This window comes from Mobula hypostoma, chromosome 31 (genome assembly GCF_963921235.1).
Source record: "Mobula hypostoma chromosome 31, sMobHyp1.1, whole genome shotgun sequence".
In the NCBI taxonomy this organism is placed as follows: Eukaryota; Metazoa; Chordata; class Chondrichthyes; order Myliobatiformes; family Myliobatidae; genus Mobula; species Mobula hypostoma.
Window position 1 is genome coordinate 1,737,649 of NC_086127.1, and position 15,469 is coordinate 1,753,117.

The 15,469-nt window shown below is 44.8% G+C and overlaps 1 protein-coding gene across 1 annotated transcript in view; it reads right to left on the reverse strand.

Annotated features, from left to right (window-relative positions):
* Nucleotides 1-850: 850 nt before the first annotated feature.
* The window catches only part of LOC134339970 (NACHT, LRR and PYD domains-containing protein 3-like), a 33,673-nt gene continuing 19,054 nt past the window's right edge, over nucleotides 851-15,469 (reverse strand). Inside the window, exons 5-11 of the mRNA XM_063036786.1 lie at nucleotides 12,607-14,353; nucleotides 11,924-12,010; nucleotides 10,940-11,110; nucleotides 9,293-9,463; nucleotides 7,131-7,301; nucleotides 1,618-1,785; nucleotides 851-1,446 (exon numbers count right to left, since the gene is read on the reverse strand). Of these exons, the coding sequence (XP_062892856.1) occupies nucleotides 1,359-1,446; nucleotides 1,618-1,785; nucleotides 7,131-7,301; nucleotides 9,293-9,463; nucleotides 10,940-11,110; nucleotides 11,924-12,010; nucleotides 12,607-14,353 (2,603 nt within the window). The 3' untranslated portion in view covers nucleotides 851-1,358. The remainder of the gene's footprint in view (nucleotides 1,447-1,617; nucleotides 1,786-7,130; nucleotides 7,302-9,292; nucleotides 9,464-10,939; nucleotides 11,111-11,923; nucleotides 12,011-12,606; nucleotides 14,354-15,469) is intronic.

A 15,469-nucleotide genomic window follows, 5' to 3' on the forward strand; every position in this document is an offset into this window, starting at 1 on the left:
CACTGGACACAACGGTCCAGGGTAGGACTCTGTGACCGTTCAACTTATCCTCACACCTCACAGCTCTAAGAAGTCAATATTTTACCCCTCAATCTGTCGTGCTTCAGGAAAGAAATGTCCCAGGTTATTGGGTGTTTTATCTCTGTGGAAACGAAACTGCCCCAGCCTATTTAGTTTTACTCGAAAGGCCAGACAGCTCCATCGTATCCAGTCTCGTTGAATTTCCAACAGGTTTTCTCAATCAACGGGCGTATGTCATGAAGGAAATTTATATTAAAATTATAGGATTGACCATTATATTTTCCCCTTACGTCATACAGCTGCATATCAAATTTGCGCTGACCAACACCCACACATTTAAAATAATGTACTCCAATATACTCCGACCTTATTGTCCGCCTACTTCCACGATAGATTCCACCAATCATTTACACTAGGGTCAATAAACACCGGCAAATTAGCTGACCAAAGCGCAGGTCTTTGGAATGTTGGAGGACCCGACGAGGACGCGATGGAGGTCGGGATCGAATCCGACTCGTATGGGTGTGAGGCTGCGCCACTGCGCCGTACTTCATATTCATTTTAAACGTGTGGCAAACAAGGAAAAAAAAAACTTGTTAATTTCTTTTTCTTTTTGAGGACATCCCCTACTCTGATCAATTTTATCGATCCCAACACTCCTATTCACGGCTGCACTGCTGGATCGGATGAATAGGGACATTTGATTTTGATTCACACTGGTATTTTTGAATAATGAAAGCATGGCTCATAAAAAAAATCACACCGTAAATCCACCAGTATCAGAAAAATGCGATTTATTAAAAATACACTAAATTTACATACACATATTTTCATACAAATCGAATCCATCTGTCCTGTATTTAAACGAACTTGATACTGAATTACAAGGTGTTGATTTACATTCATTTTGCTTAAAATTATACTCTGTATACATAGAATCCCCTTAAACAGAAACAACACAGGGAAGCAAAATAATTCCGCTAACCGCTTTCCTAAACGTACTGCAGAAGCAACTTCTATTCCAGATTTCTATTATGGCTCTACGTTACGGTCATATTCCCCTGGTGGGCTACTGTAGCTCAGAGAGTGCTGGATCCTCTCTTGGTTCTTCTGCAAGAGATCCTGCAGACAGTATGCGGTGGGCAAACAGGAGCATATGGTCTGAGAGTTGCGCTTTGGGTCAGTCTGGGGCTCTGACGTCACAACGCGAAAGGACGCAGCCTCAGCGTCATTGTGTTTCTGAACCGGGTCACTGCTATTTGGAGAGGAGGACGCAGTTTGAGGCAAAATATATATAGCCCCATCCCGAGGGTGAATGCGTCGATGCTCTGATTTGTTTACAGGTCCACTGTCAGTCCTTGTCGAGACTTTTGCAGTGTCTTGAGCTGATTCCGTCCGCGAGAACTGAACCGATTCCCCTCCAGCCTGAAATAGGTTGAAGAATAAAGCGGAAATTAATAGATTGCATCGACGTTGAGAATAACTGGGAGACAGGGTTCCATATGTTAAAAACATACAGAGGCACATATCATCAAGACAGTCGTTAGATGCACAGTACAGATAGTCATTGCGCCCAAGGTTAATGCAGACACTTACCCAATATACTCCAGGCCACCGTGATTCTTAATCAGATAGTTGAAAGAGGGGATCGATCGGTCTGTGAAGCAGTTGTAATTCAGATTCACGCGTGTCAAAGCGCACATTTCGAGAAGGACGGAAACGAGTTCCTCGGCGCAAGAATTTGTGAGACCGGTCTTTGTCAGGCTGGGATGAGAGAAAGAAGCAGCATGAATCGAATGATCGACAGAGATTGATCATCGCACTCAGGGTGACATTAGAGAAATGTCAGAACTCCCGACGGTGTGGGGGAGGGGGGGGAGTTGGGGGTCGGGCGGTGGTAGGGGATTGGCAGAATTACAGGCCACTTTATTCCGTCAAGCTTTCCTGGGAGCGCAGTTTACCTTTAACTCTCTTCTTGCTATAGTTTGGTAGCGGCTGCGTTGCTAAACAAGAATAACAACAACAACAACAACTACAGCAGCAACAATAACAACAGAAGAAAAATGTTTCATTTTCACTACTGTCAAATTGATAACTGATACTGTTTCATTGCAAATGCCTGACAGTTAAGCATTCGACACTTCCGCGGAAACGTTAGGAATAGTGTAACCTGATTTGTAAAGGCACATATATTTGGTAAATGTGGAAGATGTTGAACTGAAAACCTCTCCACCTTTCCCCTTTGTTACAATGGTCACCACCTTCTATGGGATTCCACCTCCTTCAACCCTTCTCCATTGTTACGTAACGACCCCTCACACCTTTTAGAATAATGGAAACGTAGAAAACCGGCAGCACAATACAGGTCCTCCGGCCCAGAAAGCTGTGGCGAACCTGTCCGTACCTGAGAAATTACCTACCGTGACCCATAACCCTCTATTTTTCTGAGCCCCATGTACCTGTCCAGGAGTCTCTTTGAAGACCCTATCGTATCCGCCTCCACCATCGTTGCCCGCAGCCCATTAAATGCGCTCATCACTCTCCGTAAAAAAAAAACTTAACCCTGACATCTCCTCTGTACCTACTTCCAAGCACCTTAAAACTGTGCCCTTTCGTGCTCTCCATGTCAGCCCTGGGAAAAAGCCTCTGACTATCCGCCCGATCAATGCCTCTCATCATCTTATACAGCTATCATCCTCAGTCGCTCCAAGGAGAAAAGGCCGAGTTCACTCAACCTATTCTCATAAGGCATGCTCCCCAATCCAGGCAACATCCTTGTAAAACTCCTCTGTACCAATCTATAGTTTCCATGTCCTTCCTGTAGTGAGGCGACCAGAACTGAGCACAGTACTCCACGTGAGGTTTGACCAGGGTCCTACATAGCTGCAGTATTACCTCTCGGCTCTAAAACTCAATCCCACTGTTGATGAAGTCCAAGGCATTATAAACCTTCTTAACCACAGAGTCAACCTGGGTAGCAGCTTTGAGTGTCCTATGGACTCGGACCCCAAGATCCCTCTGGGCCTCCACACTGCTAAGAGTCTTACCATTAATGCTATATTCTGCCATCATATTTGACTGACCAAAATGAACCACCTCACACTTATCTGTGTTAATCTCCACCTGCCACTACTCAGCCCAGCTTCGCATCGTATCAATGTCCTGCTGTAACCTCTGACAAGCCTCCAACACTACCCACAACACCTCAACGTTAGTGTCATCAAAACATTTACTAACCCATCCCTCCACTTCCTCATCCAGGTCATTAATAAAATCACAAAGAGAAGGCGTCCCAGAACGGATTCCTGAGGTTCACCGGTGGTCACCGACCGCCATGGATAATATGACCCTTCTACAACCACTCTTTACTTTCTGTGGGCAAGCCAGTTCTGGATCCAGAAAGTAATGTCGTTTTTGGATCCCATGTCTCCTTACTTTCTCAATAAGCCTTGCATAAGTTACCTTATCAAATGCCTTGCTGACATCCATATACACTACATCTACAGTTCTACGTTCATCAATGTGTTTTGTCACATCCTCGAAAAATTCAATCAAGCTAGTCAGGCACGACCTGCCTTTGACAAAGCCATCTGGAGTATTACTAATCATGTTTTGCCTCTTCAAATGTTTATAATCCTGCCTCTCAGGATCTTCTCCATCAACTTACCAGCCACTCAAGTAAGACTCACTGGTCTATCATTTTCTGGGCTATCACCACTCCCTTTCTTGACATGTGCAAACCTCCAGTCCTCTGTAACCTCTCCCGTTCTAATTGATGATGCAAAGTTCAGCGCCAGAGGCTCAGCATTCTCCTCCCTCTCTTCCTACAGTAGCCTGCGATACACCCCGTCCGGTCCCGGAGACTTTTCCAACTTCATGCTTTTCGAAAGATCAATCATATCCTCCTTCTTAATATCTACACGTTCAAGCTTTTATGTCCGCTGGAAGTCATCCCTACAATCGCCAAGATCCTTTTCCGTAGTGAATACTGAAGTAAAGTACTCATTAATTACCTCTGCTATCTCCTCCGGTTCCATACACACTTTCCTACTGTCACACTTGATTGGTCCTATTCTCTCACATCCTTATCCTCTTGCTCTTCACACACCTGTAGCATACCTTGAGGTTTTCCTTAATCCTGTCAGCCAGGGCCTTCTCATGGCCCATTCTGGCTCTCCTAATTTCATTCTTAATCTCATTCCTGCTAACCATATAATTTTCTAGATCTCTAACACTACATCGTTTTTTTGAACATTTCTTAAGCTCTTGTTTTCTTCTTGACTAGGTTTACAACAACCTGTGTACACCACGGCTACTGTACGCTATCATCCTTTGCCTGTCTCACCGAAACGTACCTGTGCAGAACCACACACAAATATCCCCTGAACATTTGCCACATTTCTTCCGTACATTTCCCTGAGAGCGTTTGTTTCCGATTTACGCTTCCAAGTTCCTGCCTGATAGCCACACATTTCCCCTTACTCCAATTAAACGTTTCCCTAACTTGTCTGTTCCGATCCTTCTCCAATGCTATAGTAAAGGAGATAGAATTGTGATCGTTATCTCAAAAATGCTCTCGCACTGAGGAATCTGACACCTGACCAAGTTCATTTCCCAATACCAGATCAAGTACAGCCTCTCCTCTTGTAGGCCAATCTGCATATTGTGTCAAGAAACCATCCTAAACACACCTAACACTCATCTCCCCATCTAAACCACCCACTCTAGGGAGATGGCAATCAATCAAACAGATGTCCCTTTGCTATAGGGTGCTAGATATAAAACACGCAATAGAGTAATTGACACATTTCGTTTCCTAACTTCCACCCACAGAGACCCCGTAGACAACCCCTCTATGACTTCCTCCTTTTCTGCAGACTTGACACTATCTCTGATCAACAGCGCCTTGGCCCGACCTCTTTTCCTTCCCCCACCCCCACGTCCTTTCTGAAGCATCTAAAGCCTGGCAATTGTAGTAACCATTCCTGCCCCTGAACCATCCAAGTCTCTGTAATGGCCACAACATCATAACTCCAAGTGCTGATCCATGTTCTAAGCTCATCCACTTTGATCATATAACTCCTCACATTAGTCTGAGCGCGTCCCTTCTCTATCACATGCCTATCCTCCCTTTCGCACTGTCTCTGAGCTTTCTCTATCTGCGAGACAACCTCCCTTTCCTCAGGCATTTTAGTTAGGTACCCACATATACCCCCCCCGCAAGAAATTCTAGTTTAAACTCTCCCCAATAACTTTAGCAAACCTCGCCGCCAGGATATTGGTCCCCCTGGCATTCAAGTGCAACCCGTCCTTTTTCTACAGGTCACACCTGCCCCAAAAGATGTCCCAATGATCCAGAAATCTGAACCCCTTCCCCGCGCTCCAATCCCTCAGCCACGCATTTATCCTCCATCTCATTCTATTCCTATACTCACTGTCATGTGGCACAGGCAGTAATCCCGAGATTACTACCTTTGGTCCAGCTTCTCAACTTCCATCCTAGCTTCCTGGAGTCTGTTTTCAGGACCTCCTCCCCTTTTCCTACCTATGCTATTGGTACCAATGTTTCCCACGTCCTCTGGCTGTTCTCCTTCCCACTTCAAGATACCGTGGACTCGATCCGAAACATCCCGGATCCTGGTACCTGGGAGACAAACTGCCATCCGCGTTTCTTTCCCTTGTCCGAATAATCGCCTCTCTGACACCCTAACTATAGAGTCCCCTATCACTGCTGCCACCCTCTTCCTTTTCCTACCCTTCTGAGCCACAGGGAGAGACACCGTGCCAGAGGCACCACCACTGTTGCTTCCCCCAGGTAGGCCGTCTCTCCGAACTACTCAAACAGGTGCACTTACTGTTAAGGGGACAGCCACTCGGGTACTCTCTAGCATCTACCCCTTGCTGTTCCCTCTCCTGACTTTTACTGACTTATCTATCTCCCCATGCCCCAGAGTGACTAGCTGCCTACAGCTCCTCTCTATCACCTCTTCACTATACCTGGCTAGACGAAGGTCATCGAGCTGCATCTTCAGCTCCCTCATGCTAATTTGCTGCAGCCCGACGCACTTGGTGCAGATGTGGCCGTTCGGAAGGCTGGGAATCTCCAGGACCTCCTACTTCTGACACCTAGCAGAGGTAACCGGCCTCGCATACATACTTTCTGTCTGTATTCTACACAGATAATCTGGTTCGCCTCGACCCTTTATCGCCGAAGCTCCGTTGAGCCAAACCCTTCCTACTCTGTCTCTCTCTACACCGACGGCAGCTGTAGAAAATCTGTCTTCTTTTTAACCCTTCTCGCTGTTCTCAGTGGCTGACCTCCACGCGCTTGCGCAGTTGTTCAAACCGCTGAAGGAATTACCTGAGTTGTATATGCACATATATTTGGAAACAGTGGAAGTTGTTGCCTGAAAAATTCTCCACCTTTTCCCTTTATTATCATATTGACCACTGTCTATCGGATCCCACCTTCTTCAACCTTTCGCCGTTGTTACATAACGACGCTCACACCTTTTACATCATTCCCACTCTTCTCCCTCACTTTCCTGAATATTACCTGAATCCTCACCTATAGCCCGCTAACTCTTACTCTTTTCCACTCCCAGCTCCTTACATTTGCTATTCCCCCTCTTTCTCCGATGCTCATGAAAGGTTTCGACCCGAAACAAAAATCCTCCATGTTTGCTGCCTGATCAGCGGAGTTCCTCCAGCTTCTTTGTAGACTTTCTGGGGTTTACAGAATTCGCAATCTGTGGAAACTCCACTGAACGAAATGAGTCAGAATTCACCTGCGCTCCACCCAGCAGGTCGGTACTCCTTCATCCACCCTCCCCCCCCCCACTCCACTGCATCTCGCTTGAAGCCAACGGTCTTGTGTCGCGTTTAATTCGCTAAGTGGTTTTCTGCGCATGCTCGCACTGGAGTTCGAGGAGGTCTGCTCTTCCCCCGTTCGATTCCGTTGTCAACCCACTGCCCTCACACAGAGTCCACTGACAAACAGCGATTAGAGCCGCTGTCTCCCGTCTAATCCAGGCCAGCGCTGTTGAGGAACACGGGTGAACGGGAAGTTTCTGGGAGAATTTGGTATTAAACGTCCAGCTGAAACTTACCACAGTGTCTTCGTTTTACATTCCCACTCAGTCTTAATCGCCGCAACCAGGTTCACTGCTGAATCTCCAAGTTCATTTTCACCCAGGATCAGCTCCGGCAGTGAACGGTTTCTAACAACAGTGAAGGCGAGCCTTTCGGCGGAAGAATCTCTGAGGCCATTACACCACAGGCTACCATGACAGGAATTATGGGGAAAAAAACAAATACATAGTTTTAAATGTAAGGAAACGGCTGGTTAATTTAATGATAATAATTGAATAATAATATAATATTTAATACAACAATAAAATTATATTATTCCATTCATACTTCGCGGAATGGGCCCTGCTGGTCCAAGGAGTCGCATTGCCGAGGAACCCACCCATTTAACCCTAGCATAAACACAAAACAGTTTAGAGTCGCCAATGAACCTATGAGATATCGCGTGTGTGGAACGTGGCTGGAAACAGGAGCCTTCAAAGGAAACCCAAGCGGTCACGGGGAGAGGTACGAATTCCTGAAAAGCGGCATCGGCAGTGAAATCCATATTTCGGCACCCGAGCAGAAACATAGTCGTATTTGCAATAATGCTGCCCCAGCGCCCCTGGGGTTTTCATTTCAAGTTGACGTTTAAATTTATTGGCAGCTAACTGTATAAACTTGCAAGCTAACTGAACAACATTCCTCCGGACAGTCGTGCATATATCACATATATCAAAATAAAACAGTGTTTTAAATGATCGTACCAATGATTTATAGATCAGTGTGTCTTAATTCAGTGGTTAGTAAGTTGATGGAGAAGATCCTGACAGGCAGGATTTATAAACATTTGGAGAGACGTAATATGATTTGGAATAGTCAGCATGACTTTGTCAAAGGCAGGTCGTGCCTTATGAGCCTGATTGATTTTTTGAGGATGTAACTAAATACATCCTCAAAAAGGTGGAAGAAGGTGGAGCAGTAGATGTTGTGTATATGGATTTCAGCAAGGCATTTGATGAGGTATCCACTGCAAGGCTTACTGAGAAAGTAAGGAGGCACGTCATGCAAGGGGACCTTGCTTTGTGGATCCAGAATTGGCTTCCCCACAGAAGGTAAAGTGTGATTGCAGGACGAGTCATAGTCTGCATGGATTTTGGTGACCAGTGGTGTGCCTCAGGGATCTGCTCTGGGACACCCTTTCTTCGTGATTTTTATAAATTACCTATATGGGTTAGTAAATAGGTCGATGACACAAAGGTTGGGCGTGTTGAGGGTAGTGTGGAGGGCTGTCAGAGGTTACAGAGGGACATCGATAGCATACAAAACTGGGCAGAGAAGTGGCAGATGCATTTCAACCCAGATAAGTGTGAATTGGTTCATATCCGTCGGTCAAATATGATGGCAGAATATAGTATCAATAGTAAGACTCTTGGCAGTGTGGAGGATCAGAGGGATCTTGGGGTCCGAGTCCACAGGACACTCAAAGTTCCGGCGCAGGTTGAATATGTGGTTAACAAAGCATACGGTGCATTGGCCTTCATCAACCATGGGATTCAGTTTAAGAGCCAAGAGCTAATGTTGCAGCTCTATAGGAAGCTGGTCGGACCCCATTTGGAATACTGTGCTGAGTTCTGGTCACCTCAGTACAGGAAGGATATGGAAACTATAGAAAGGATGTAGAGGAGATTTACAAGGATGTTGCTTGGATTGGTGAGCATGCCTTATGAGAACAGGTTGAGTGAACTTCTCCTTTGATCCACCGAGCGACGGTGGATGAGATGTGACCTGATAGAGGGATGAAATTGTTAACAAGAGAGGGCACAGTTTTAAGGTACTTGAAAGTAGGGACAGGGAGAATGTCAGGGGTAAGTTTTCTTTCGCAGAGAGTGGTGAGTGCGTGGAATAGGCTACCGGCGACGATGGTGGAGGCGGATACAATAGGGTCTTTTAAGAGGCTCCTGGATAGATATGTAGAGCTTAAAAAAATAGAGGGTTATGGGAAACCTGAGGTAATTTCTAAGGTATGTCCATGTTCGGCAGAGTATTGCGGGCCGAATGACCTGTATTGTGCTGTAGGCTTTCTATGTTTCTATGTTTCTATGATAGTAAGGGAAAATATTTCTAGATTAGGGCAGCGTATTACGTCTGGTAATGTATTGTTTCAGGGGTGGACAACGTCGTAGAGCAAAACGAATCTTACTCCAACGTCTGCAGCTTGCTGTCCGCGTTAATCAGCGCTTCGGCCAGAAGTTCCACTCCCGCATCCCCCAGATCATTGTTACCCAGTTCAAGTTCCGTCAGCCATCGGTTGCTGCCGAGAGCGCTAGCGAGATCCTGGGCAGAAGCTGTCGTGAGCCAGTTTGCGCGCAACCTGACGATGAGATGCATGGGAAATGTTACAAGCTTGCGGTAGACTGGGAGGCTAGGATAAATTTGCAATTAGTTTAGATTATGAGGACACGCAGCCCTCTTTTATTGTCATTTAGTAATGCATGCATTAAGAAATGATACAATGTCCCTCCAGTATGATATCACAGAAACACAGGACAGACCAAGATTGAAAAACTGACAAAAACACAGAATTATAACATATAGTTACAACAGTGCAAAGCAATACCGTAATTTGATAATAGACAGACCATGGGCACGGGAAAAAAAAAGTTTCAAAGTCCCTCGAAAGTCCCATCATCTCACGCAGACGGTAGAAGGAAGAAAACTCTCCCTGCCATGAACCTCCAGGGCCGCAAACTCGCCGATGCAAAGAGGAAGTGAAAGTTTGAAAGGGAAGCTCAATTAGAATTGCAATGTGTAAAATATTAGTAGCTTAGTTCAGATCAAGGGGATAACATGGATTTCGGGAAGACAGCTGAAAACATGTCTATGAAACTTGGGGATGAAAAGGAGATTCACAACTTTGGAGACACATGGGAGTTCAGACACCGGAAATCTGGATCAATACATAGAATTCTGCAGTTCAGGCAGTAGGTGTGTAGGCAAATGAACAGTCGAAATATCTGCTATAGAAAGAAATACAATATTGTATTGAATTTGAATTGAAATTAATTGAATTTTATTTATCTGAATCTTCCACCCGTCCCTCGACGTGAGGGGTTTAAAATCGATTCGTTAGGACTGTACCGCAAAGTACGGACTTGTGAATTTATAAGTCTAATGGTTTGTACACAAAAAAAAAAGCTGTCCCGCAGCCTGTGGGTCCTGGCTTTATTGCTGCAGTACCGTTTGCTAGCGGAAGCAGCTGTAAGAATTGATGGCTGGAGTGAGTGGTGTAGCTGATTATCTTATAGGCATTCTTTACGCACCTGGGAAAAGGTAGTGGGAAAGCCAAAGGAAAAGTTCGGGAGAAAGGTGGGGCAAGAGCTGTCACGAGCTATGTGGATCCACTTGATGGCTGCAATGTAGGTACGGGACGGGGAGAGTGGGAATGACGTTAGAATCTGGGTGTGATAGGAGAATTGAAAAAAAAAGACTGACGACCACGGAAAATGATAGACTAGGGCAGCATAATGGGAACTAAGCGGGAAGGGGAACCAGTTAGATGGGAACAGGTGATAGGGAGATGCGGACGCTGGGTGGAACCACAAAGGGAGTACAGGAGGAAAGGATGTGTGAACCCACATTATGGGTTGGGGTCCGCTGCATCTTAGGTAAGGTTATTGACATACAAACACAATGCATGCATGATAGAAACATGTATTACGCATTTAAGATTTGATTCGCGTTGAAGAGCGGCGTGAAGAGCAAGAGGTGTTGAGAATAATGAGGCAAAAGAGCCTGTCCAATTTGCGTCGAAAAGATCCATCCACAATTCTCAGAGTCATCTGCTCACCGTAGCTTGATGAGTTTGCACTCCGGGTTTTCTAAAGCCTTTGATAGCACTTTCATGCCCGAGTCGCCCAGCTCATTATAATTCAGGTCCAGTTCCTGCAGTGAGCAGCTTCTATGGAGAATGGAGACCAGGTCGTCGGCGCTATAATCCGTGAGGCCGTTCATAGCCAGCCTGATGATAAAAAAGAGTAATACAAGATGAGGAAGACATGCACTAATGATTGTGAACGTGAACTCAATGGCTATTTATTAGGTACAGGAGGTGATCGCGCTGTGGCCTTCTGCTATTGTAGTACATCCATTTCAAGGTTCAACGTGTTAGTGGGTTCATAGTCGCTCTTCCACACGCCACCGCCTTAACTCCCCTGTAGCTCTCCTGTCAGTTTGAAGCTAATGCTGCATTTTCTCCTGACTTCCCTCATTTACAATTTTTTTTTTTCGCCTCCAGAACTGCTGCTGACGGGATTAACTTTTCACGCAGCATTCTCTGTAATCACTAAATGCCCTGTCAGTATAAAACACTGAAGGTCTGCAGTTTGTGAGATGCTCAATCCGCTCCGTCTGGCACTATCAATCATTCTACGGTAAGTTACACTTAGAGCACATTTCTTCCCCATTCTGATGATTGATCTGAAATAAATAAATAAAAATATAAGACAACTAAACCTCATAACTATGTCTTCATGTTTCTTGTATTAGTGCCAGAGGTTTGGCTGATAAGATACTTGCATTAAGAAACAGGTGTACTTCATAATGTGGCCACTGAATGTCGTAGCTTGCAATAAAAGTTGCTGTAGAAAACTATCGGATTTGGACGCAGAAAAGTTTATTCTTTTTACATCCAGAAATACTGCCTACAAGACGATCTCCTCCAACAGATTTCTGCTGCGCCAGATTTCAGATTACGTAATGTACTTTGTCTCAGTTTGCATCGGTGTTTTAAGCCTAGTGGAATGAACACAATCCTTCAGAACCCGTTACATACCGAAGTATCTGTATTTGGCAGTTCGGTTTCATCAAATATTCAGACAACAGTTTCAATCCTGAATCCCGCAACTGATTGCAGTTCAGTCTAAGAGGAAAGAGACACAGAAATAAATCAAGCAAAAGAAAGGACCCCAAAGATAAAGAGGCTCCTGAGATGCCCATCGGTCATTTAGAACGAAGATGAAGAGGATTTTCTTTAACCAGAGAGTGGTGAATCTGTGGAATTCTTTGGCACAGTCAGCTGTGGAGGCCAAGTTTTTACGTATATTTAAAGCCGAGGTTGATAGATTTTAGATTGTTCAGGGCATGTAGAGATACGTGGAGAAGGCAAGGGATTGGGACTGGGAGGAAAATCCGCACAGCAATGATGGAATTGGGAGTAGACCCGAAGGGCCAAATCGGCTAGTTATGTTTCTTGATAACTTGGAAACTGTCAGCCTTATGTTAATGATCGGCGGAGCCTTAAGAAAACGACATCCATCTTTAAGGACATGCCGCCCTCTCATCGTTACCATTGGGAAGGAGGTAAAGCAGCCGAAAGGCACATAATCAGAGATTCGGGACTAGACTTTTCCCCCTATGACAGCTGAATTCTAAATGGACTACTTTTCTAGCACTATTTTTTTTTTGACGTAATGACGAGGGTTTATATATTAGTGATAGAGGCATATGGATAGTTACCCCAGTTCCTGGCATTTCTGAATCACTGGTCCCAGTCGCTGGAGTCCTTCGTGCCCGATATAGCAGCTCTCCAAATTGAGGTGTTTTATAGTGTCACTGAGCTCAACAGCATCAGACAGGATGGCACAGTCAGTTGGAGTCAGTAGCGATCCACTGAATGAAATATTTTCCGCAGATCCCATTGTAGCCTGAGCTAATGTTCGATCCTGAGATTCAATCACGTATTGTAGTGCATTCAGCAGTTGCCTTTTGTTGGGTGCGGTCTCTGTGCTTTCAATCTGGAGGGCAATCTCCTTCTGCGCCCATTTGTTAACTTGTTGAGCTGTCTGATCAGGAAACGGACCCAGGAATTCCTGTAGAGTCCAATCTGATCCGCTGTGGGAGAGGCCGACGACAAATCGAAGAAATACCTCAAATCGGCCATCTTCTGCACGATGGACTTCATCGAGAAGCTTCAGGATGTCCCCAGGATCAGTACGCAGGAATTGCGTGAGTGCGGCAACAAACTGTTGAATAATGAGGTGAGTAAATGCGTACACCACGCTCCGCGTGGAATTTTTCCTCTTCAGCAGTTCCTTCACGAAACTAGACAGGAAGCTGGAAGGTTTCAAATCGTATTTAATCAGATCTTCAGCTGTAAACTCAGTCTTCTTCTCGGACACTCCGTTGAAAGCCATCTTACCCACCATCATCAGCGCGTCTTCGGGTTTCTCAGTGCCACGTCCGTGGTGTTTCAGGATGTTGTGAATATGCCTGGAAAAGGTTCGTGTTATAGTAATCGGCAGATCCCACCGCTTGTTGTCTGTTTTTACGTACGTGTCCCCGAGTGACTGGCAGATCGCTGAACAGTAGAGTGGATTATAGCTGATGCTGTAAAGGATCTTGTTCTCCTCTTGGAGTTTGAATGCAGACGTTGCCACTGTCTGATCTTCAAAAAACCTACCGAAGTATTCCTTTTGTTCCTCAACAGAAAATCCCAGGATTTCAGCCCACAGAGCGATGTCTGCCTTTTCTAATAAATGTAACGCAGTGGGACGGGTGGTCACCAGCACTGAACACCCTGGGAGCAGTTCATGTTGGATTAAACTGAACACAATGTCAGACACATCACATTGCCACTCAGGATCCGGGCACGTATGCTGAGTTCGTGCGTTACTCCGAATGTTCGTAAAATCGATTCTGTGCTTGAATTCATCCAAACCATCAAATATAAACAACAATGCCTTCGGGTTCTTCCAGACCTCTCCCAAGACATTCCCAAGGTGTTGATATTGATTCAGAATCAGTTCCGTCAGGTTTATTTTGTCTTTAATTTTGTTCAAATCCCTGAATTTGAAACTGAAGACAAATTGAAACTGCTGAAATATTTTCCCCGTGGCCCAGTCATAAATAATCTTTTGCAGCAGTGTAGTTTTCCCGATCCCTGGGATTCCTAGCAATGCTACTGAACTACCAAATGTGATTCTACTCAATGAATAGCTGCTGCAGAACAATTGTTCCGTTCGCAGTTTTTCCAGTTCAATATAGTTCTTTTCCAGTTTATCTCTCCACTCCTCATTGTCCCGATCTCCTTCCCACAGCTCATGTTCCGTTATCCTCCAGCCTCGGTCAGTGGGAACCACTGTGAGCTCACAGTATTGATCAGGCAACTGGAAGTACTCACTGTCCTCTTCCGCCTCCGGGATTGTTTCTATTTTCATTCTTTCATTTTCCTCTCGCAATATTTCCTTGTGTTTCTGTTGAACGTCTGAAAAAAAAAAGAAAAAACAACAGACGGAATGTTTATTTATTTCCATGATTAATCCCATAGATTTAATTCAATATCATGCATAATTGTGGAAAATTTGTTGGGTACAGGGGACAGTACGTAACTCCATTGTGGCGATAGTACAAGGGAAACATCTCGCCCTTACGTTGTATTATATTGAATGGGTCGCCATCACAACATGGAGCAATTAAAGATGCTGAAATCGAGAACAAACCTCAATAAGATACAGGAACTCGCGGAAGCACGTAACGTTCGTGAAGGGAAATTGACAGAATATTAAAGTAAAATTAAAATGGAACAGAAGGTACGTACTCGGTAGAAAGGACACATGGGGTAGCGTGGTGCAATAACTTGCAAGCCGGGGTAGATTCAAATGAGGGGTTATAGTTAGATGGAAGAGGAAAGAGTCGAGCCCAGAAGTGAATCACAATCAGGTTGACTATCACCGGCTAATACAGTGAAATTTATTAACTTTGCTGCAGAAGTACAGTGAAACTCGTAATAAATAAATCTGGAGGAAAAAAAAAACTGAATTAGTGTTATTGTATTTATGTCTATTAAATAGTTACGTTAAAAAAAAAGTAGTTAAGAAAAGTTGTCCACTTAGAAATCGGCTGGCAAAGGGCAAAAATCTGATCCTGGTTATGTGCATTCAAGCTTCTGTACCTCTTTCCCGACGGTAACGATGAGAAGGTGACATGTGCTGCGTGGTGTGGATCCTTAATGATGAACGTCATCTTCCGAAGGCACCGCTGATCATTAACGGTCCCCACCACCCAGGAACATAGGTGCTGCCTTTATAGGAATCTGACTGGAAAAGAAGGTGGATATGGACGCTGCTAATGGAGGTGGGATTGTGAAAAAAAATCTGTAACTTTTTATTTGTTGTTTATTTATTGAATATGCAAGGCGGAAGGGGCCCTTCCAGACCTCCAACCCACGCTGCCCAGCAATTCCCCAATTTAATGTGAGCTCAATAACGGGGCAAAGTACAATGAACAATTAACCTTATCAACTGGTATATCATAGAACATAGAACATAGAACATAGAACATAGAATATAGAACATAGAACATAGAATATTACAGCACATTA